Source organism: Crinia signifera, chromosome 3 (genome assembly GCF_055691185.1).
Source record: "Crinia signifera chromosome 3, ASM5569118v1, whole genome shotgun sequence".
Classification (NCBI taxonomy): Eukaryota; Metazoa; Chordata; class Amphibia; order Anura; family Myobatrachidae; genus Crinia; species Crinia signifera.
In genome coordinates this window covers 283,916,681-283,939,830 of record NC_139219.1, presented here as the reverse complement: position 1 = coordinate 283,939,830, position 23,150 = coordinate 283,916,681, and the positions used below count along the sequence as shown (strand labels likewise).

At 45.5% G+C, this 23,150-nt stretch overlaps 1 protein-coding gene across 1 annotated transcript; it reads left to right on the top strand.

The window, feature by feature from the left end:
- The first annotated feature begins 1,243 nt into the window (after positions 1-1,243).
- On the top strand, positions 1,244-19,437 carry SHBG (sex hormone binding globulin). The gene is made up of 8 exons (XM_083178314.1): positions 1,244-1,393; positions 6,420-6,529; positions 9,579-9,768; positions 11,137-11,304; positions 11,641-11,806; positions 13,850-13,992; positions 14,072-14,297; positions 18,784-19,437. Exons 1-8 carry the CDS (start codon positions 1,283-1,285, stop codon positions 18,912-18,914), a joined length of 1,245 nt encoding a protein of 414 aa, XP_083034440.1. The 5' UTR covers positions 1,244-1,282; the 3' UTR covers positions 18,915-19,437.
- The last annotated feature ends 3,713 nt before the right edge of the window (positions 19,438-23,150 follow it).

The window sequence follows — 23,150 nt, the reverse complement described above, 5'->3', positions numbered from 1 at the left end:
GACTTGTACTACCCTGTGCCAGCTGCCTTAGTCACAGAGCAGCAGACACTGAAAAAATGAAAAGGATTATTATTAAGGAATTTGGTGGTAGGGACTGGAGGACAGGTAAATCAAACTATATGATGCACAGGCACAGACTACAGGGATAAATACATAATATACAGCACAGACTCTGTCAGTGTACCACCACACTACACTACACCATACTTGCCTACTTTTGAAAACTAGTTTCAGGGAGATTATAGTTGGCAGTAGAATTTTGCACAGCGCCCCATTGAGGGGTGTGTCATGCTGCTCCCAAAGGGCGTGTCTAGTTCCATATATGGAGAGATTGTGAAAAGAGATTGTGAACGTGGCACCTAGAAGCGTGGGCGTGTACTGCTACATCTGAGAGGAATCTTGTATTATGACTTGCATCCAAATGTAGGTGAGCGCTAAAGCCGTTAGTAAGAGCTACTCATACCTCCCAACTTTTCATGTTAAGAAATAGGGACACTCGCGCGGCGAAGCCGCGCGAGCGTCCGAAAAGGTGGGCGTGGCGTATGCAAATGAGGGCGCGGCTTATGCTAATTAGCCGCGACCTCATTTTCATACGAGAATAGACGCTGTGCGCATGCGCACAGCGTCTATTCTACTACATTGGGGGGTCTCCCAACCTGCCACCCCCCCGCAGCGGGACAATGCCTGCCGCGGGTGGGACGTCGGGACAGGACCCCGAAATCGGGACTGTCCCGACGGAATCGTGACAGTTGGGAGGTATGGCTACTACACTTGGTAAAAGTGCTGGGAGATGGTGCTGATGATTCATTGTAAATGTCGTCCTAATTACTGTCTAACAACTTGCTGGTGACCCAATGACCGTATCCTTTTGGCAGGCACGTCCAAACTATGGTCTCCAGCTGTTGCAAACTACAAGTCCCATCATGCCTTGCCACTGTTTTGCTTTTAGGTAATGCTAAAACTATGGCAAGGCATGCTGGGATGTGTAGTTTCACAACAGCTGGAGGGCCACAGTTTGGACATGACTGCCTTTAGGAACCTCTTTGTCAAAATTGATTATACAAAACTCACCCTCAGGTTCCAAGCAAACTCACACAGGTGCAGGCAGTTACACATGGGCGAAGGGTTAAACGAATCTTGAGAAAACATCTGCAGGAGGCAGATTCCAGGACTGTGTTATGGCCGTAACCAAGGTTGGGCTGTGAAAATGGAACATAAGCCCAAGTCCCCTCCTATCACTATATAAGAGACTGTGAGCATGTGACAGCCATTCACACTCACAATGAGACTCCTCAGCTGTGTGCTCATTCCTGTCATCCTATTCTTGCTATCCCATGGAGATTTTACAGCAGGAAATCCATTATCTGACTCCAACCAGGATCACACAGGACAGGTAACACATTGGTACAAACCATAGCAACTAATCAAATAATAGTTCTCAATGAAAGCTGATTTCACATTGGTTGCTGCGGGTTGCTGGGTTATTTTACACATCTGTATTTTAACCCCTTTATAAATATCCCCACTGTTTATTTTCTCTTTGATGGACTTGTCTTGTCTGATATGTGTCACTGGTGCACAAGTAATAATCTGATAGAAGCCGTATACATTTTATGAGAAATAAGTATGGTAATGTACTCTGTATTGTCCGTTTGGGTCCACTTTGATCTTTTTTGCGTGTTGATTTTCTTTCTTGTTTTTTTTTACACTTTCAAAAGCTTCTAAATATTATAGTTTCTGACTTTCTGTATAAGATTGCTATTGGATTCTATTTCCGAGTGAGCTTAGCGCACTGTGCTGATGTCTGACTTGCTATATTAGGTACATGGCCTTATTCTATGTTGCTCAATGTAATAATGAAGGAATGGGATCATTGGGTCGACCTAAAGATAGTCAACAGTCATTAGGTCGACATACTGGAAGGGCGAAAGGGGTCTAGGTTGAGATGGCACCAGGTCGACAGGTGGTTAGGTCGACACAAGCACTAGGTTGACATGGTCTAGGTCATGGGTTTTCAACCTATGGCCCTCCAGATGTTGTGAAACTACATGTTCCAGCATGCATTGCCACATTTTTTCCTATAAGAGCGTGCCAAAACTGTCAGGTCATGCTGGGACATGTAGTTCCACAACATCTGGAGGGCCACAGGTTGAAGACCTGTGGTCTAGGTCTACAGTCAAAAGGTCGACATGGGGTTTTCACTGTTTTTTGACCCGAATGTCGTCATGGACACAGTTTTAAGTGCACCCTGTCCCCTTGCCATGTTTCAGGCACGGTGCCTCGCTGCGCCTGGCACACTATTTTTATCTCCCACCATGCCCTACTGGATGGTAGGGCATGAAATACCGCCTGTCGGCTCAAAAAACCCCATGTTGACCTTTTGACTGTAGACCTAAACCATGTCAACCTAATGCTTGTGTTGACCTAACCACCAGTCCACATTGTGCCATGTCGACCTAGACCCCTGTCTACCTTCCAGTATGTCGACCTAGTGGTGCCGACCTACCGACCGTATCCCATAATGAAATCCCAAGGTTAATATCATAATTCTGCTACAATACAACTGATTTCACTAAAGGTTCCACAATAATCCGCTCTGACTGGATAATTATATAATGCACAAGGAATAAAGTACATCATATGTCAGTGACAACATTGTGCATTGGTAGTCACTGGTAATAAAACAATACAGTGAAACTGTCTAACAGAATGTATGTGTTTATGTAAAATTTGCTATATTTTATTCATTTATATCTGTGGATACCAAACTCGGTCCACAAGGACCCCCAACAGTGCATGTTTTTCAGGTCTCCTCACACAATCACGCATGAAATAATTATCACATGTCAGTAAGTAATGAATACACCTGTGCACCTACTAGGTGAGCTTGAAAAAGTAGACTCAAGCTGGATATACCGATAAATATGAAGATAGTAGCTGTGTATATAGATGCTTGGAGTATCTCTTTATCACAGTGGTCAGGGAACAGGGGTAAATTACCCCAAATGGGGTAAAAATCAAATTCCTGTGGGAAATGTACGGTTGCGCTGCCGAGACTCAGCTCGGCATGTATATGAATCTATATGCAGTGCGACCGTCCATTACCTCCAGGAATTTCATTTCATTGCATATAGAATCTATATATAGATGCCCGGCTGTGTGTGTTACAGTACTGTAGTGTACAAGGACCTGACGCAGTGCAGCGCATCAGGAGTCCAAGTTGCTGCAGCGCTGATTTTCTTTGCCTGGTTATAGTCTCCTGTAAAGGTATACCCATTTCTAGTCTAGGGGGGGGGGGCATTAACATCATCAATGTCTGCCAGGCTGTGTACCGCGCTAGCAGGATATACTGTATCATCAATTTCTGAGGGTACAGTGTGTATACAATTATGTGATTTCCTTCCTTTCAATCAAGGGGGTAACGTCGGCGTAGCTAAATATATTTTGGGGTAAAAGGAAAAAATGTTCCCTGACCCCTGGTCTATCACAAAGGTAAAGATGGACAATATGTATTTAGTAAAATATAACAACATGTATTATATATATATATATAAATATATAAACATCAGCTATACAGTATATTCCTTTTTAGATTTATTCATTTATAATATGCCCACCTTGGTTGTATGTCTTCTCATGCACCTCTATATTATCTAATAAATGTTGTTATATTTTACAATATACATATTGTTTGTTTATATCTTTGCGATAGTTACTCCATGTACTCACCATCGGGTATCTCCAGGCCCACACTTTAAAACTTACCAAATTACCTATACCTTAACCTTAACTTATCTAATAACTTAACCTAAAATAAAGACACAGACACAAGTGCTGGCGTTTCAAAATGAATGTCAACATTTATTTTGACAATTAACTATATAACTATAAATGGTGGCAGCACCAAAGAACGGTCAATATACTCTTTCTGACAAATATTTCTTTCTTATGCTTGTACACACGGGGGCGATAGGGCTGAAATCGCTGGGAATATGGTCGCTGAGCGACCATATTGCCAGTGATTGGAGTGTGCACCAGCGATAAATCGCCGGGTGCGCGCTCCCGTTTTCAGCCCCTGAATGGTCGCTGGTCGGAGGAACATGCTCCTCCGACCAGCGACATCCCCTGCCTCTTCCCCCGGCAGTGTTTAAATTTTCATCTGCGACCATCTCTGGTCGCAGATGAAAACGGGACACGGGGCAATATGATTGCTGAGCAATATATTGCTAGCAATATATTGCCAGCGATCATATTGCCCCGTGTGTACGCACCTTAAGATGGACAAAACCATGTGCACTGCAGGTTAGGCAGGTGTTACTTGTGCAGAGATAATTAGATTTGGGTGGGGTTTTACACCTGCCTCACCTGCAGTGCACATGGTTTTGTCCATCTAAGAAATATTTTGTCAGAAAGAGTGAACTAGAATAAGGGCCTCAGTTCCTGCTGGAGCCTGCTGAAAAATAGCCCTGCTAGCTTTCATTCCTGTATTTCATTAAATATTACTGTGGTTTTTCTATAAAAGTTTTCAAAAATATATTTATTTGCTGACAGAAGTTACATAGCACCATCACCTGTGTTGAAACACCCTTCTTGTCAATTAACTATCTCCCCACAGGTGATGGCAACCAAACAACAAGAGGCAGGACTGCCACTAGGAATTTGGGATTTTTGTCCATCTAAGAAATATTTTGTCAGAAAGAGTGAACTAGAATAAGGGCCTCAGTTCCTGCTGGAGCCTGCTGAAAAATAGCCCTTGACACAAGGGATAAAATATGACAAGCAAGGTTTATGCCAGGAATATTATTAAGGTACTTGTTTCCTAGCACGGCCACAATCGCGGGCATCGTGTGCCTTAACTTTAAGGCACACGATGCCCGCGATTTCCCCATAGGCTACAATGTTAAAATATTTTAACATTGAAGCCTATGCGCGTCCGACGCGATGCCCCCGATTTCTCCATAGGCTTCAATGTTAAAATATTTTAACATTAAAGCCTATGCGATGGACCCGATTTGTCCATAGGCTTCAATGTTAAAATATTTTAACATTGAAAATGAGTGCATTTAACATAGGTAAAAATGGGAAATGGGCCATTTCTCATTGGGTATGGCCCCGGCATATGTGTGTAAAAAATAATGGCCCCCCATTGTGACCGCCACCCCCACGATTGACGCGAACCCGAAGCGTGGCGAGCGCAGCGAGGCCGCGAGGGGCGGCGGTGCGCGTCCTCCGACCTTTTCATTCCCCTACTATCCACGTCGGCGTTGAGTTGAGAATATATAGTGTGGCGAGCGTAGCGAGCCACCGAGCCCGAAGCGTGGCGAGGGGACGCGGATACCTGTCAATGCCACGAGGGGTGTCCCTCGCGGGCTTCACAGGTATCCGCGTCCCCTTGCGGGGCTCGCTGCGCTCGCCGCGCTTCGGGCTCGGTGGCTCGCTACGCTTGCCACACTATATATTCTCAACTCCACGCCGACGTGGATAGTAGGGGAATGAAAAGGTCGGAGGACGCGCACCGCCGCCCCTCGCGGGCTCGCTGCGCTCGCCGCGCTTCGGGTTCGCGTCAATCGTGGGGGTGGCGGCCACAATGGGGGGCCATTATTTTTTATACACATGCCGGGGCCATAGCCAATGAGAAATGGCCCATATTGGGCCATTTACCTTTTTTTGTCTATGTTAAATGTACTCAGTTTCAATGTTAAAATAATTTAACATTGAAGCCTATGGAGACGCGATGGACCCGATTTCTCCATAGGCTTCAATGTTAAATTATTTTAACATTGAAGCCTATGGAGAAATCGGGTACATCGCGTCGGTCACGTCGTGTGCGTTTTGGTATGCACCCGTCGCGACCGACGCAATTTTTTCCGACACAACCACCACAATAGGAAACAAGTACCATTATTAATAAAGTCGCTGAACCACATCAGTAATAAGCAGTTTAATCTTGTAGAACTGCAGACTATGGGGGAAATTTACTAAAGGAAATTTGTAAAAAATAGGTGTATTTGTATCCAGAAATACACTTATTTTTGACATTTACTATCCCGAAAATATGGCAATTCGTATTCATATTGATAGCACATCATTCACATTAGATCCAAATGTAGATAATCCCCAAAGCATAAGAGCTACTATACTTGGTAAAGTGCTGGGAAATGGTACTGATGATTCAATGTAAACGTATCTGTCTCTCATTAGTTTTTTCCCAAAAATTATAATAGTGTGACGTGGGCTAGGTGAAATGAGGGAGATTGCTAAACTAATGAGGGAGAGAGGGAGATTGCTGCTATTTCAGGGAGTCTCCTGCAGAATGCAGGAGGGTATGCAACTATGTTCCAGTGTCTACCTCACTAATCATTGTCAGACATAAGCTAGTCTTTGGCAGACAAGTGGTTACTTGAGCATATGTTTTGCAGGTCCCCTGTTTGGCTGGAATTCCAGTGAGATCCACAGACACCCTGTACCTGGGGAATGGAGACGCACAGAATGTTCTGCTCCTGGAATTCCAACTCTCCGACTTAACAAGGTATCAAACATCTCATTCTGTTCATTAACCATCTGGGATGCGCCATGTGGGTAGTGTGTGGCTGAGGTACGGAGAGTATGTCATGTGATCAGGGGGATGATGAACTACAGAGATGAAAGCTGACCCTGGCACCACTCTGTAGTGTGCATAGTACTCAGCACTTAGAGGGACGGACTGTGCACCCCTCTGAAAGCTGCATTCTGTTATTTATAATATATAATAATATTGGTATTTTAGATAGGTATAATAAATGTATATAACCAACATTTACATTAATCAATGATGTTTATGTGGCAATGTTGTGAGAGGTAAGTAAGGAATAATGTTAACATAACTATAAATATGGATATTCAATACACTCACCCTACAGCTTCATACTGTTATATGATCACAGGGTACTTATGTAGTACCAGGGCGCCCAATTAACATACATATGCTAGCATAGGGAAATCGCAGCGCATCGCACGGGCCGCTTTAGTGCCGTGCGATGCGATCTCAGTAGTTAATATGGTACTTCTATATTGGTGGCCGTTATGCAATTAGCGTTGGGGATCGGTGGCTCGCTGCTTTCGCCACACTATATAGAATCAACTCCACACCGACGTGGATAGTAGGGTTATGAAAAGCTCGAGAGGACGCGTTCTGCCGCCTATCGCAGGGCTCGCTGCGCTCGCCACGCTTCGGGGTGGCGTAGATAGTGTGGGGTGCCTAAAAACCTCATTGCATGTCATTGCAGTGTAGTTAATGGCATCGTACCCTATAAAAACGCATGCGATCGCATGTGATTTTGCGTGAGGTGCGATGGCATGCGATGCGATAAGCCCGGGGAGAGCAGTGAATAAATTACTTAGGAAGATCGCACCACATCGCACGGCACTAAAATGGGATATGCGATGTGATGCCATTTTCTTACGCAGAATAGCCCACTAAGCAAATTGCGTAAAGGCCACCAATATAGAAGTGCCATATTAACTACTGAGATCGCATTGCACGGCACTAAAATGGCCCGTGCGATGCGATTTCCCTACGCTAGCATACATATGTTGCAAATTGCTTAGTGGGCGCCCTGCTACTACATAAGTACCTTTCACAGAAATCCTCAGCGGCTACTAATTTCCTTATAATGTAAGTAGTGCATTATCCCATAGGTCCAGTACATACTTGCCTACCTGACCCTCTGCATGAGGGACACAATGCTCTGTTCCTGGACTTCCCTGGTAATGTATGATTGCCATCACCTGTGGTGACACCTTTCTTATCAATTACCTAGCTCACCATAGGTGATAGCAATCATACATTACCAGGGAAGTCCAGGAACAGAGAATTTTCTCCCTCATGGAGAGGGTCAGGTAGGCAAGTATGGTTCACTAGACCCCAAAATTCTGCAAATTTAGCAGTTTTTCTGCTTAAAAAAAAAAAATCAGAACCCAAAAAACGATACACAAATCACGAAACACGAAAATAGGGGTGTTTTGGAACAGATCCAGATCCAAAACACTGCCCAAGATACAGACCCAACGTGTTTTACGGAACACAAAAACATCCCTATCTCTGCACATCCCTATCTCTAATTAGATGCCGAGTGCCTGCTGTTACTATAGCACCTTGTAAATGGATTATTATTCTTTTTTATATACTGTGTGTGTGTGTGTGTGTGTGTGTACTGTATATATATGTTTGTATGTATGCGTTATTGATAGCAGTTCCTTATCAACACTTTAAACATTCATATTGTACACAGGGCCATCAAGAGGGGTGTGGGTGAGTATTTTGTAGCAGCCTGGTTCTGACGGTGCTGTGTGCTGATCGGGGGATAGAGGCAGCTGCAGTAGCAGCCTGTCCCTAAGCGAGTGTCCAACCCGCCGGATGGTGAGCTGCCGGCCACAGCCCGCACCACCAGCAAATTATTATTATCATTATTTTACCAGGGCTGGGCTGTGCTTTCAGTGGCCCTGGTTGTACAGAATCTGAGCCTCTGTTACTGCAGTAAAGTAATTTCTTTGAGCTTTTATCTGGTTTTCTATGAAGCTGTGATATATTGTCTACAGTATATTACTAGCTTCAGTTAAGGGGCCCGCACACAGGGTGACCTCAGCACAGATCCCTCAGTCTGTGCTATCCACTGTTTTTCCCATGCTTGCTAGGTGATCCTACTAGGGAGCCGATTCGGGTGCCGGACGGCTCCCCGACAGTGGGTATTCCGATAGTCATTCCTCCGACGTCGGAATCCGGACTGCTCCCTCGTGGGAGTCCACGACCCCCATAGAGGGAGAATAAAATAGGTGGCGAGCACAGCGTGCCCGCAAGGGGCTTCATTGCGCTCCCCCCGCTGTGCAGTCGGGATTCCGACGTCTGACTAATGACTGTTGGAATCCCGACCGTCGGGGATTTATACCACACCCTCCGATTCAGACCCGTTCGTTAGGTTCCAAATTCGGTCCTGTCCACAATGTTCGGGATTCGCACATGCGTGAATATGTGCAAATCCCAGGATTGGCGATGCCTCCCTGGGTCGGGCAGCTGATGTCACATGACATCCGCGCCCATCCTGAATTCGGCGATCTGAATATGCGCGGGGATGTGTTGGCATACACATCCCCTAGCATGCTACCGAGGGGATTCGAGCGGTGGGCGTTCGCTCAGCAGGACGGGATTTACCTACAGTATGCGCTAGACTGCGATTACATGCATTGTAGTGATTCAATATTTAATAATAATAATAATATTCACAGTATTTTCATACATTTAAATGGACATTGGTATATGAAGAGCAAACATCATCACAATACAGTCTACTCGATAGATTTTTTTAAATAATGTCAATTTAAATGGTCCCTGCCCCAGTGGATCTCCCAATCCATATTGCCTACAACATGGACACATTCACTAGTGTTGATTTTAGAAAGTAATCTACCAGTATGAAATGTGGGAGGAAACCAGTGATGGATGAATTGTATTTATTATTGTTATATCTGTAGTAATTGGATGTATATTGCTATGTGGCCATTTGGTGCCCTCCCCTCTGTAATCTCCGTCTTTTACTCTACAGTAATCTCTCCTCCTTTGATTTCCGGACCTTTGATCCAGAAGGCATCATTTTCTATGGAGATGTTGGGAAAGAAAACTGGTTTGTACTGGCAGTCCGAGAGCAGCGTCTGGAGGTGCAGATGAGCAATGGACATGGACAAATGGTTCTCTCCAAGTGGGGGCCAAATGTGAGCGATGGTAAATGGAGGAAGGTAAGATTGGATTGCGTGTAGTAACCAATTCCCAATTATGGTTTCTCTGATACCTGGAAATAGGGACAAATGATTGGTGTTGATGAAGGTGGGAAATCGCTCACTGGGGCATTGCCGTAATCAGATGCCAGTGTGTATATGCTGGGACAATGTTTATAGGCACTAGGCTTTCTGCTAGAACAAAAAACAGCTAGCAAGGGGCGCTGAAGTGAATAGAAAACTCAATGTACTTTAGTAAATTTATTGGTACACAAATACAGTTAATTCTGTGCAAATACGCACTAATATAAATCCTTTACATCTGTTAACACAACCTACACATGAACATTTACTACGAAATGAAAAATCATGAAAGATAATAAAATGAAAATAAAAAATGTGAATGAAAAATGATAAAAGAATAAAAATAAAAAATAAACAGAGAAAAATAATAAAAAAATAAATGAATATTGGAAAGGGGGAGGGGAAACAATGGACAGACAAATTAGCAGCACTGAATTAACAGCCTATAATAGGCACAGTATCCTGTCCATATATGTAATAAAATTACCTGCGTCCGGGTATAGGAATAAGTCCTTAAGCTCGTGGGGCTTAGTTAAGGATATCCATAGATTAAAAGAATTCAAGTATTGCTAGAACATTGAGCATATCCGATGATAAGTGATCAGGGCCAAGCGCCCGGTAACTTGCACAGCACAGTATAGGAGCAGTGTGTTTTATATTACCGGTCCTTTTTGGGGCTGAACAAGCACTGATTAGGTGAAGCGTCTTTCTGCCCATGCCCCCATGATACCACCATCAGTCAGCGATGCTGGTTGTAGTTGTCCATTGTCCTGACATATACAGCATTGGATCCCTGTAATACACCAGTGAAATCACATAGTGCAGGTTCCATGGGCACTCTGCCAGCATCCTCAGAAGCATCACTACACATTCATCAGCAGTGTCTCCTCCAGGGGTTAAAGTCAGGGGGAACAGGGTGGAACTGAGTTCCACCACCTCTAAGGGTGAGGTAGAACATTTTAACCTCCACATGGGCCCTGCACAGTAATTCTTACAGGAAAGCATTCTAGATTGCAGGGGGGTGCCAAAAACCCTACCACTGGCCCCATCTCTGCCTAATGGGGGGAGGGGATGGGGTTTAATTACCTGTAGGTGGCATAAGGAAATGAGTTCCCCCACCTCTGTGTGACCTTCTTTATGCCCTGGTCTCCTCCATTATCACATCCAGCAATTTGGAGGCCAAAAATTACAGAAAAATAGCTGAAAATGTGCATTCTATAAGTTTGTTGAACATATCGGTTCTGTAAAAGATCACATTGTAAATACAACAGTCGCTTTCTTTCTTCCTGCTTGCTTGTCTTTCAGGTGACTGTAGACAGTGCTATCAACACAATCGATGTGAGAGTGGATGGGGAGATTGTGGTGATGCTGACGCATCACGTGAACAATGAACTCATGACTCAGGTGGACTCAAGACTCCGCATCATCCTGGGTGATCTTCCAGTGGACAGCAATATGCAGCTTCTCAGGCCGGTACTGCATCAGCATATGATCCTGTCATGTAACTAGAAGCTCATTGCTTTAATAATACTAACACTCAGATTTATTACTTTCTAAAAATATTATTGAACGAACAACTGTAAAAAAATGTTAGTCTTCTTCTTTTAAACCTTCTATGATTTATTCAGTAATAACAGTTGGAAATGTGAACCAGTCAATCAACAATGGTCTTTAACCAATCAAAGGCTAGTTAGGCATATGATTGGTTGTTATGATATAGAGCACATATCTATGTTAATAAATTACCCTCTATGGGAGTAACATCCAGGACTGTGTAAGTGATGCAGGTTATGTGCTCTCTCTGCCCAGTTGCTTCCCACTCTGGATGGCTGTATGCGTAACTGGGCCTGGGTGAAAAAGAACACAAAAGCCCTAGATAATGCAATGGAAATGGATGAGAACCGGAGATGTTTTACAAACGAGGAGCCAGGTGCTTTCTTTCCTGCCCACGGCTATGCCATCTTCAAACCGGCCTGTAAGTTGTCACTATTTGAGTTGTATTTCAGTTTTTATTTGACCAATGTTTAGTGTTATCTATTTGTCAAGACTCTCATAAATGTATGGGTACACAGGGACTTATTCTGATTCACTCCTTCTGACAAATTCCTTCTTAGATGGACAAAACCATATGCACTGCATGTGCATGTGCTCTATACCTGTAACAGGTATAGAGAGAATTAGATTTGGGTGAGTTATTTTTTTTCTGTGCAGGGCAAATACTGGCTGCTTTATTTTTACACTGCAATATAGATCTCACTTTGAAGTAAAACCCCACCCAAATCTAACTTTCTCTGCACAAGTTACATCTGCCCCACCTGCAGTGCACATGGTTTTGTCCATCTAAGAAGGAATAAGGTCCATAGTTACTACAGGGTTGTCGACCCTCCCGGAATTTCCGGGAGTCTCCCAAAAATCGGGACCCCCTCCCGGCCCCCCGGAAGGGTGGGCAACCCTCCCGGATTCAGGGGGGACTCCCGCTGTCCCCCGGATCGCGGCATTAAAATGCCGCAATCCTCGGGTCTCAGAGGAGGGGGCGGAGCTAAAACGGCACAATCGCGTCATTTTAGCCCCGCCCCCTCCACGGAGAACCGTGAATTCTGTGTTTTACCATCATGGGGCGGGGCTTAGTGATGTCACTCTTAAGCCCCGCCCCCTGAGCGGCTGCTGAAACTCTCCTCTTCGGGCTTCTCCCGGAGAGGAGAATAATAAAGTCGGCAACCCTGAGTTACTAAGTACTTTGCAATGGCTCTGCTGGGCATCTATGCAAAGCATACAGCATTGGAAGGATACTGGTCACACAATCAGACCCCTGCGGAACCCTATGATCTCTCTGTCTCTCCATTGCAGCACATGCGCAGTGCGACTCTGACGCATGTGCAGTAGAACAAATGTACAACATTGCTTTTGGTCCAGCTCTGAATCAGGCCCCGTATACTACACCTACTCTGCAACATTTTCTTGTTAATTTGTAGCAATAACTGATTTTGTATTACTGCAATAAGCAGTGACATCTATGGTAAATCGGCACTATTATCAAAAAGCTTAAATGGCAGCCAGATTAGGTTAGGTTTCCATACAATGGGGTATGGGTAAAAACTGGACCAGGACAAGACCCCCGGACCGGACATCAAAATCTGCAGTCCGGAGCTTGTAGTGTCGGGTCCGGGGGGTGTCCTGTCTGGGGAGGTCCTGTCCGTGGGGGCTGTCTGTGACACCTGTCACCAGGGAGTGGAGGAGGGGGAGAATAAACCCTCCCTGTATGGTCCGGGCATGTAGCAAAAACCTGATGGTCTGGACCACATGGGGAGGCTACAATCTCCACTTCCCCATGTCCCTGGTGATAGCTATCACAGGGAACTCCCCGAAAAAGACCCCCCCCCCCCGGACAGGACACCCCCCGGACCGGACACTACAAGCTCAGGACTGCAGATTTTGATGTCCGGTACGGCGGTCTGGGGTCTAGTCCGGGTCCGGTTTTTACATAGTCCCCATACAATGTGCCTGAGTTGTGCAGATCTCGCAAATAGCTGCATACACCAAAGTAAGATATCGCTGTCTGTATATGGCCAGGATCAGGCACGTGCACGCAAGCAGAGATCGCTAGGGTGTAGGCAATGATCTGTCTGTCGACGGATCACTCTTTCAGTGACGTGGATGCGGTAACCTGCTAATGCCCTGGAACTGTCTCATGGGGATATTATAGGACTGTCATGGAAGTGTCATGGCCGACCTCCGTGTCAGATCAGGATATGGAATGTCGGATTCTGATGGAATGGGCTTCCGCATGCAGTACACACAGGCAGATCCCTGCATTACCATAAAGTAGTTGGGAAAACCCCATGGATGGAGCGTCTGTCTCGGAATCAGGCCCTTCTCTGAAACATTTTACAGTGTATATTTTACAGTATATTCTTTTTGCTTCATGTGTACAGTATATTGAATTTCTACCAATACTGTAATAGTTATTTTCCCAAACACTGTAGCGTGTGACTCTCTCCATACTTCTTGTCACCTGTAGTGTTCCCAGCGAAGGACAATAAGCCCTGGGGTCTCTCTGTTCAGCTCTCATTCCAAGTGCTAGATAATGGTGGGATTCTGCTGGGCTTGTATGGAGCAAAAAATGTCACCACGTTGACCATAACCTTGGACTGGGAGAAGCAGGTAGAAGAAATTGCTGCCGTTTGTTATGTCATTCTCCCCATCATTCAATTTATTTATACTGTTCTGTGTTTGTCTCCAGGTTCTAACGGTCTCCCTGTTGGGTAAACTGGAACATTCTCTGAAGCTACCACTCGGTATATGTCTCAGAGCCTGGCATACTGTGGATCTTATGATCCAGTCACATCGGCTTGTTCTGAGCATGGCAGAGTTGGCATCTTCCTCTGATATTCTTCCTGCAGATTTTAAGGCATTGGAAGACATGTGGCTGGACCCTGATGCATTACTTTCTGTTGGAGGCATCGGAGGTAAATTACTGTAGCATGATATTGTCCACAACAGGGTTTCTTAACCTTCATTTTACAGTGCGCCCCCTTATGATGCTAGACGCTTACCCCAAAACCCTGGTGTGTTTGTTTTATACTGCTTTATACTATGTAATTATTCTTGTATGGATACAAGTTTTCAAACCATCTCTTAATGAAATTGTGCCAAGCGATTTTATAGGTATTTAAATACCACTCTCATTAGTTTTGTTTATTTTATTATTTACAAACAATATAATGTTCTTCAGAGTTATTTTCAACAGACTAAAGTACCCCCTTAAACTAATATGAAGTACCTCTTGGGATATGTTTTATGCAGGTTGAGACCCTAGGACAGGGGTGGCCAAAGATCTACCAACAGTTCTGTCTCAGGCAAGCTGTGGATCTATAGTAGGAATGAATGCAGCATGTTTGACAATGTGACAGTTAGTAATGACTACAGCATAGGCAAACACAGGGGGGGGGGGGGGGGGGGGGGGGGTTCTGGTTGCCCAGAAACACCCTCCTCTTGACAAGTGCCTTAAATTATGACAACAATAACAATGATATATGATATGATTACTAGGGCTGGTGCCACATCATCCAGTGTGAGGGACAGAGATCAGCTGGTGCACATGCCTAGCGCACCAGCTTCTTCTACCACATTAACTGTATGTGTGGATCTGAGACCCGAATCAGTTCACTGGAACAGAGAGCAGCTCCCAGGAGGAAGAGACAGGAGCTTTACCATGAAGTGGGAGATTGCAAGCAGGGCCGGCGCTACCCACTCAGCAGCTCCTGCAAAGCAGGGAGGCGCCATGCTGAAAAGGCGCTGTCTCCCTCCCTGCTCTGCTAAAGCTGCCTCAGCCCTCACTGTCACTGCCTCCTGCACACCGCCCGCAGCACCTGTCTGACAGCGTGCGGCAGTATGGAGAGGCTGAGCAGCTCCCTGCACTGCGCACACACTGTCCTCCTCCTGCGACCTGCCCCCAGTTCCTTACTGACACTTGAGCTGAGGCATGTAGCGCTGTCTGTGAATGCCTGGATGACATGTCATGTCCGGATCTGCCCCCTACCCATTGCTCCCTGCGCCTGTCAGCTGTCAATCAAATGACAAACAGGCAGTGCCGCCTCCCCTTTCTTCCCTCTTCTCAGTGTGCTGTGCCAGTGCCGCTGCCAGTCCTCAACACTCCGCCCCCTCTATCTCCTCCCCTCTTCTTCCATCGCCTCCTTCTCTCCCCTCCTTTCCCCCTCAGTCACGAGTGCTGCACATACTTTTTGTACTGCTTTCGGATCGCATCACACACCGTACGATGCAATGCGATCTAGCCCATAATGTATGCAATTCTCGCAGCGTGTATGGGCACCTTTAGTGCCTGCAACATTTTGCGGACACAGCACTGAGATGGTGTATGCATACATGTACATGTACCCGAGATCCTCCATAGGATGGCATGTTGCATACACTCCCACAATCGGACTGCAGCTTGTTGCAATGGCAATGTGAAAGGGCGCAAAATGTATGGTTTGCAGGAGGGCGCTGGACACCCTAGCACCGGCCCTGATTGCAAGCGTAGAAAGTGCAGTACTGGTTCTATTACGTTTGTGTATTTATTTATTATGCTATGTTTAACCTTTTCCTGACCACTTATACTATAGACCATCTGTACTGTTAAATATTAATACTGTATTACAAACAGTATCCAGTGTATAAAAAGAACAATTTTCAAGGCTATTACCGCTCCTCCAGACTCCTGTACTTACTCCAATGCGCTGCAGAGTGGGAGATTTTGGATTACATTGGGAAACCTCCCCTCTAAAAATCCTGTGTTTGCCACTGCACATCTGTACACCAGCTAGGTGATTTGGAAAACGTGGACCGTTGGTAGATCCCGAGAATCGCTTTGGCCACCCCTGAATTAGGGGAAATTTATTAAAGGTCGATTTAATGTTTTTCAGCAAATTGCCATCGATTTTGCAAATCAGATTTACTAGGGGCAAAATTGCAGGTGAAACTCGACTTGACAAGCCAATGCACTGCAATACACCATCAAAACATGGACACAAACACAAATCCCAGATTTATTAAGAATTGCTGGCCATGACTGTACACCAAGGTTCCAAAATGAGAGAGAAGGGAGAGCCCTGCCTATTTTGTAGTCTCATGACCCACAATTTCGGATGGCATTAGGCTAAGGAACTGTGAAAACAGATTTAATATTTCTTAATCTACAAATGTATTCTAAAGGGTGCCGGACAGGTTCCCGACAGTCGGGATCCCGACAGTCGTTTACCCGACGTCGGGATCCCGACTGTCAAAACGCCTACAGCCGGGTGCCCGACGGCCACCTACTATTTTCCCTCGTGGGGGTCCACGACCCCCATAGAGGGAGAATAGAATAGGTGGCTCACATAGCGAACCACCGTGCCCGCAGCGTGGCGAGTGCAGCGAGCCTGCAAGGGGCTTTTTTGCGTGAGCCATGCTGTCTGACTCCGGGCAGTTGGGATCCCGACGTCGGGATAATGACTGTCGGGATCCCGACTGTCGGAGTCCCATACCACACCAATTCTAACTGCCCTGGACAGGTTTGTTGTTACCGTCAAAAATTATAATAATTGGATACTTCTAGTGATGTTTCATACCAATTGCTTTCTAGAATTAGCATTACACTGGTCTTCAGTCTTTTTAATCAGTTGAATGATTAAAAATTGAAGCCTGTTTTAAACAGACAAACATTGTGACTCTATGGATTGGTATCATTGTGGGCAACAAACTGGACGGGGTCCAGAGAAAGCAAAAGTTCTCTCAGGCACTAACAACAAAAATGGTAGAAAAAGAGCCAAGGAAAACTTTTAGGGCAAGATGTATCACGTTTCAAAAAGTGATAAAATGTAGATTCAGCTCCTAACTGCCATGTTACAGGCTGGGATTGAAAAATGGCAGGTAGGAGCTTATTGGCTGGCTGTTTATCACTCTGCTTTTTTATTGCTTTTTGAAGCTGGATACATCTGGTCCCTCAATAAAGTCTGATTTCTAATGACAATGTATATCATTGTCTAATAGCACTCAGTGGTGTAGATAGGGGCAACGGTGCCCAGAGCAAGGGCATATTTCGGGACCCCTCACCCCATTTGTAGTAGGCGGGGCTCTTGCACGTCAAAAATAGGGCGTGACCTAACATTATACCACACACCGTAATGCCCATTGCACATTTCAGCAAACTTTGTAATACCCATTACACATAAAGCCACATGCCGTAATGCCAATTACACGTAAGGCCACACATGATGCCCATTACATACTATATAACAAAAAGTAATGCTCATTACATACTATATAACAAAAAGTAATGCTCATTACATACTATATAACAAACCGTAATGCTCATGAAATACTATATGACAAACCGTAATGCCCATTACATACTATATAACAAACCGTTATGCCCATTACACATTTGACACATAAGTGCCACTTACCTTCATTCTTGATGCCAGGGGGTTCATGCTCGTTGCCAAGGGGGATTTAAATTGCTCATTGCCAAGGGGAACTTAAATTGTTCGTTGCAAATGGGAACTTAAATTGCTCATTGCCAAGGGGGACTTAAATTGCTCGTTGCCAAGGATAACGGCGAGCGGTCCAGCGGGGGGCTCCATCTTCAGCTAGGCACAGCGGGGAAGTGAACGGGGAGCTGGGGGAGCTAGCGGCAGAGTGCACGGCTCCGGCGCCCTGTTCTATTTCGGCGCCCGGAGCTCATGCTCCGCTGGCTCCGCCCTAGCTACGGCGCTGATAGCACTACACAACATTTTTTAAACCACAGTGGGTTCCATGGAAAGAGGAGGAGGAGGACACTTGAAAAACAACATATGTAAAAACAGGAGCTTTTTGGCAAGTCACATTAACTCTACATTCACAGATTAAAAAGTAAGGCTTTTAAATAAATTACCATACAGTACCTACTGTGACACATGGTGGAGCTAAATTAAGTTAAGGGGCTAATTTACTGCCCTTGACATGGGGTATCCAGAATCTACAGTATACAGGGCACAAGAATGGATAAAAACAAAACTATGGACTATTCTGTGGTGGCCTTCTATGGGCCCTGATCTATCAAATATCTATGTAAAGTGCTGAAACATGCAGTCTGGAGATAGTATGTATGTTTTTTTTTTTTAAATGTGTGAAAACACCCCAAAACAGGAATGTTATTGCATTTTGCCTTAGTATGTCCCACCCACATTAAAAGACCTACTATATTACTGATATTATATTACCTACAGGTGTCTCTTTCATTTATTAAACATATTCATTTAGCTTGGTACGAGATTAAGAGTAATATGCATTTATTTTAAGGTAAAAGGTATGCCAAGCGCCCCCCCACCCCCCACCATATCTGGTTGCCTATCCCTGGGTTAAAGCAATGCTGTGCACTAATCCTTATACTAGTACATGCACAACACTAAATTCCCTTCTTCTTCTTTCATGCAGAACAAGCTGAACTTGGAGTCCGATTCTCAGGTTGTCTGAAGATAATTCTGCAAGGCAGTGCTGTAGCGCTGGACTCCGCTCAGTACATACACCCCAGTGTTCGCACTCACAGTTGCCCTCTGGCAATATAGTTAAGAACCTGACATCTTGCATTGGAGAACTTCATCTTACATTTACTAGAGCTTTGGTTCCAGTGCTGTTCGTTATATAGTTACCTCTAGATGTTCAGGTATTGGGAGTGTCCTTTGAAAGCACATGAGCTTTCAGACACTTTTATTAAGACTTTGTTTTTGCTTGAGCATCAATACCTTTCCTAGCTAACCTACTTAACGTACTAGTAATGCACAACCATTGGCTGGATCGCCGTGGGATATATACTTTATCTATGGTAATCTGAGGCCGGGGGGTAATTCATGGGTGCTGTGAGGTTTCTTAAGTCTGTTGTATTGGCTCCCTGGTTGTATAATCGGTTATTCAGTAATGCACCTCGTCAGGTGCCCAGAAGAGCGGCACACCGGTACTACAGGTCTGAATCGGAAACAAGCAGAAATATATATATGGGCCACAATACTCAGTGGTTTGGACTGATGGGTGTTTAAATATCTTTCTTTATACTGCACCAAATCGATAATTAATAAACATCTTAATAAAATATTTAAGATTTTGGAATTCTTGACATCATCGTCAGAGACATGAAAGCACAATATGAGATGTTTTCAATGTATATAATAAATGTTTTCTTTCCAATAGGTTAATGTGTTTATTTTACTCATTATAGCTGCTTTGGCACAAACATTTTTGGAACTAGGTGATTCATCACGCCCTACGGGTGCTCTTTACACCGTCGTAGGGGGCTACGCCCCATTAAAATGAGAGCACACTGTGATGCTAATGACACATTATGCCACACACCTTGATGCCCATTACACCCCATACTGTGATGGCAATTACCCAATGCTGCCCACACCGTAATGCCCATTACGCCCCATACCATGTTGCCCATTACACCGCACAATGTGATGTCCACAGTGCCAGATATGCCCCCACAGTGCCAGATATTCCATCACAGAGCCAAATACACAAATGGCCCCACAGTGGCAGATATGCCCCCACAGTGCCATATATGCCACCACAGTGCCAGATATTCTGCCACAGTGCCAGATATTCCGCCACAGTGCCAAATACACATATGCCTCCACAGTGCCAGATATGCCCCCACAGTGCCAGAGACACATATGCCCCCACAGTGCCAGATACACATATGCCCCCACAGTGCCAGATACACATATGCCCCCACAGTGCCAGATATGCCCCCACAGTGGCAGACACATATTCCCCCACAATGCCAGATATTCCCCCACAGTGCCAGAGACACATATGCCCCCACAGTGCCAGACACATATGCCCCCACAGTGCCAGATATGCCCCCCACAGTGCCAGATATTGCTGGGGGGAGGGGGGGAGATATGCCCCCACAGTGCTAGATATTGCTGGGGGGTAGCGTGGAGGGGGGAGAGAGAGCTTACCCAGTCCCTGTCTGCGGCCCGCGCTGGACCTCCTCCAGCCCTCCTGCACTGGCCGCGGCTTCCAGAACATGGACGCGGCTACTGGAAAATGGCCGCCGGCCTCCTGCACTGAGTACATGTCCTCAGTGCAGGGAGCCGGCGGCCATTTTCCTGTAGCCGCGTCCGTGTTCTGCTTCTGGAAGCCGCGGCCAGCGCAGGAGGTCCAGCGCGGGCCGCAGACCAGATCGAAGCTCGCTGGCCGGCTCCTGATTGGCTGCTGGCCCATGAGCTCTGATTGGCGGACGGCCCAGTCACAAGGATGCACAGTAAGGGGTAGGAGAGATGCGCGATGCGCGCTCTCCTCCCCTCAGAAGGAGAAGGGATTCAGGGAACCGGCAGCAGGGGGGGACTGGGACAGACGGTGGGCGGCGGACAGCAGTGGGAGCAGGAACCACACTTTACAAGGGGGAGAGCCGCATGAGGCTCAAGAGCCACAGGTTGGCCACCACTGCCCTAGTCAGTGCCTCATGGACGGTGCCATCAATTTGACTTTTAACAAAACAACTAAATGATAGCGCTGTGGGGCCTAACATAGCATGCCACACACCGTAATGTCCATTACATATTATGCCACACACCGTAATGCCCAATCATATTATACCACACACCGTAATGCCCATTACATATTATGCCACACATCGTAATGCCTATTACATATTATGCCACACATCGTAATGCCTATTACATATTATGCCACACATCGTAATGTAATGTCCATTACATATTATGCCACACACCGTAATGCCCATTACATATTATGCCACACACCGTAATGCCCAATCATATTATGCCACACCGTAATGCCCAATCATATTATGCCACACACCGTAAAGCCCAAACATATTATGCCACACACAGTAATGCCCAAACATATTGTCACACACTGCAATGCCCATTACATGTTATACAACACACCTAAATGTCATTCTTGCTTGTTGTATGTGAAGTCCTGGCACCCTAGGCTGCAGCCTAATCAGCCTATTGGTTAATCAGGCGCTGGTTACCTGGTGGACTACCACGGGTGAGCATAGGTGGTTCATTCACTTGTCCACTTCTATAGAATATGCACCAATATTTGCCCCCCTGCCAAAGTGGATGATCATCACGACCAGTGTCATTGAGAGGGGGGGGGGTACTTTTTACCCGGACCCTGGTGTGCCGGAGGGGCTCGGGTCCCGCTCCCCCCCTCCCCATTGCAACAAACTGGGCAGAGTAGAGCAGAGAGGACAGGCTGCTGCTGCAGCACAACCTCTATCCTCCGCTCAGCACATGCATGCTTTTTTTTTTTACAGCCTCGCCCCTTTTTTAACCAGGGCCCAGCAGCACTTTTGGCTGCCCTAATCATGACTCCCCTACCGCTATGGGGAGGTGGGGTGCTGGTTGGGGGATAGCGATGGCAATGTCTTTGGCGGCACATGCGACAATACCCCAATTTGGCTACAGAGTGGCATCGGAGGGACAGAATTTCCTCACAAGCTCTGTCTCTGTGTGTGATAATTGATACATCTGTGCAATGTTATCAATGATCGCATTGTGGATCGGGCCAATATTATCTGCTGCGGGCTTGTTGAAATAGCCCCAAAATGTGAATAATACGGTTTGTAGCAGTTTTTTTACAAAAAGGTCAGATGGCTCCAAATAAATGGCAGGTGGTGGTGTCCCTTGTAATGTCCAGTACAAAACGTCCAACAGTTGGAAAGATTGGGAGGGGGAGAGTTGGTCCGAGTGAGAATATCTTTTTTTGTAATCCCAAGGTAGTCAGACTGTACACGCTCGGCCTGACGCGTTTCGTTGTCCACAGACAACTTTTTCAAAGGATATCGCGTCAGGACGAGCGTGTACAGTCTGACTACCTTGGGATTACAAAAAAAGATATTCTCACTTGGACCAACTCTCCCCCTCCCAATCTTTTCAACTGTTGGACGTTTTGTACTGGACATTACAAGGGACACCACCACCTGCCATTTATTTGGAGCCACCTGACTAAGGACTGGAACCTTGGGATCCCCACAAAATCTGGATCAGGTTCAAAAAACCTCCAGCAGATATATGGAGACCCGCCACCCCAGTTTCCACCAAAACTTATTTGGGAGATTGTGACTGTCCAATCTGGGAGAGTAACCCTAGGAACAAGTGAGATACCCCATACTGTATGTATATGTGTTCAAACTATGTGTATCCCATTTCAGGCTGTATACTTTTATTGTATACCAATTTATGCAATTGCTTTTAAGATAATGAATTTTTAATTAGTAAGAATAAAATATTTGTAATACCCAATTGGTCAAACATACTTACTCTTTGTGTAGCGCTCCACCACCCCTTGTGTTTTTTCAGGGTGAGACGTGTTGTACACATGGGTGAAAGTTATCAAATAATCTCAAGAGGGCAAGTGGGAATTTCCACCTAAGTAACCAATCAGATTCTAGTTATCATTTATTTAGTACATTCTAGTAGAACATAGCTAGACTAGAGACTGGTTGGTTTGCAGTGGGCGATTCATCTTGTCCTATGTAGAAGGTTTGATAAAGTTCTCCATCTGCAAAGAGTGTCAGAAGTGCAGAAGGTGGAAGAGTGTCCATAGTCGTTGTCATTATTGCAGCAATTTCTAACCTCTTGTATATGACTACCAGCATATAGGGGTATGGCTCATAATGTCGACATACTTAGGTTGAAACATGGAATAGGTCGACGTGACTAAAGGTGGCCATACACACGCAGATTTATCTTCAGATCTGACTGGTTGGAACAAAAACATGGTTATGGATGAGAGCAAATGACAGTTGACCATTTGCTTGGAAA

Coding starts and splice junctions, on each gene's coding strand:
- SHBG (XM_083178314.1), top strand. CDS start 1,283: ATGAGACTCCTCAGCTGTGTGCTCATTCCTGTCATCCTATTCTTGCTA. Junction 1,394..6,419: donor ACCAGGATCACACAGGACAG/GTAACACATTGG, acceptor TATGTTTTGCAG/GTCCCCTGTTTGGCTGGAAT. Junction 14,298..18,783: donor TTCTGTTGGAGGCATCGGAG/GTAAATTACTGT, acceptor TCTTTCATGCAG/AACAAGCTGAACTTGGAGTC.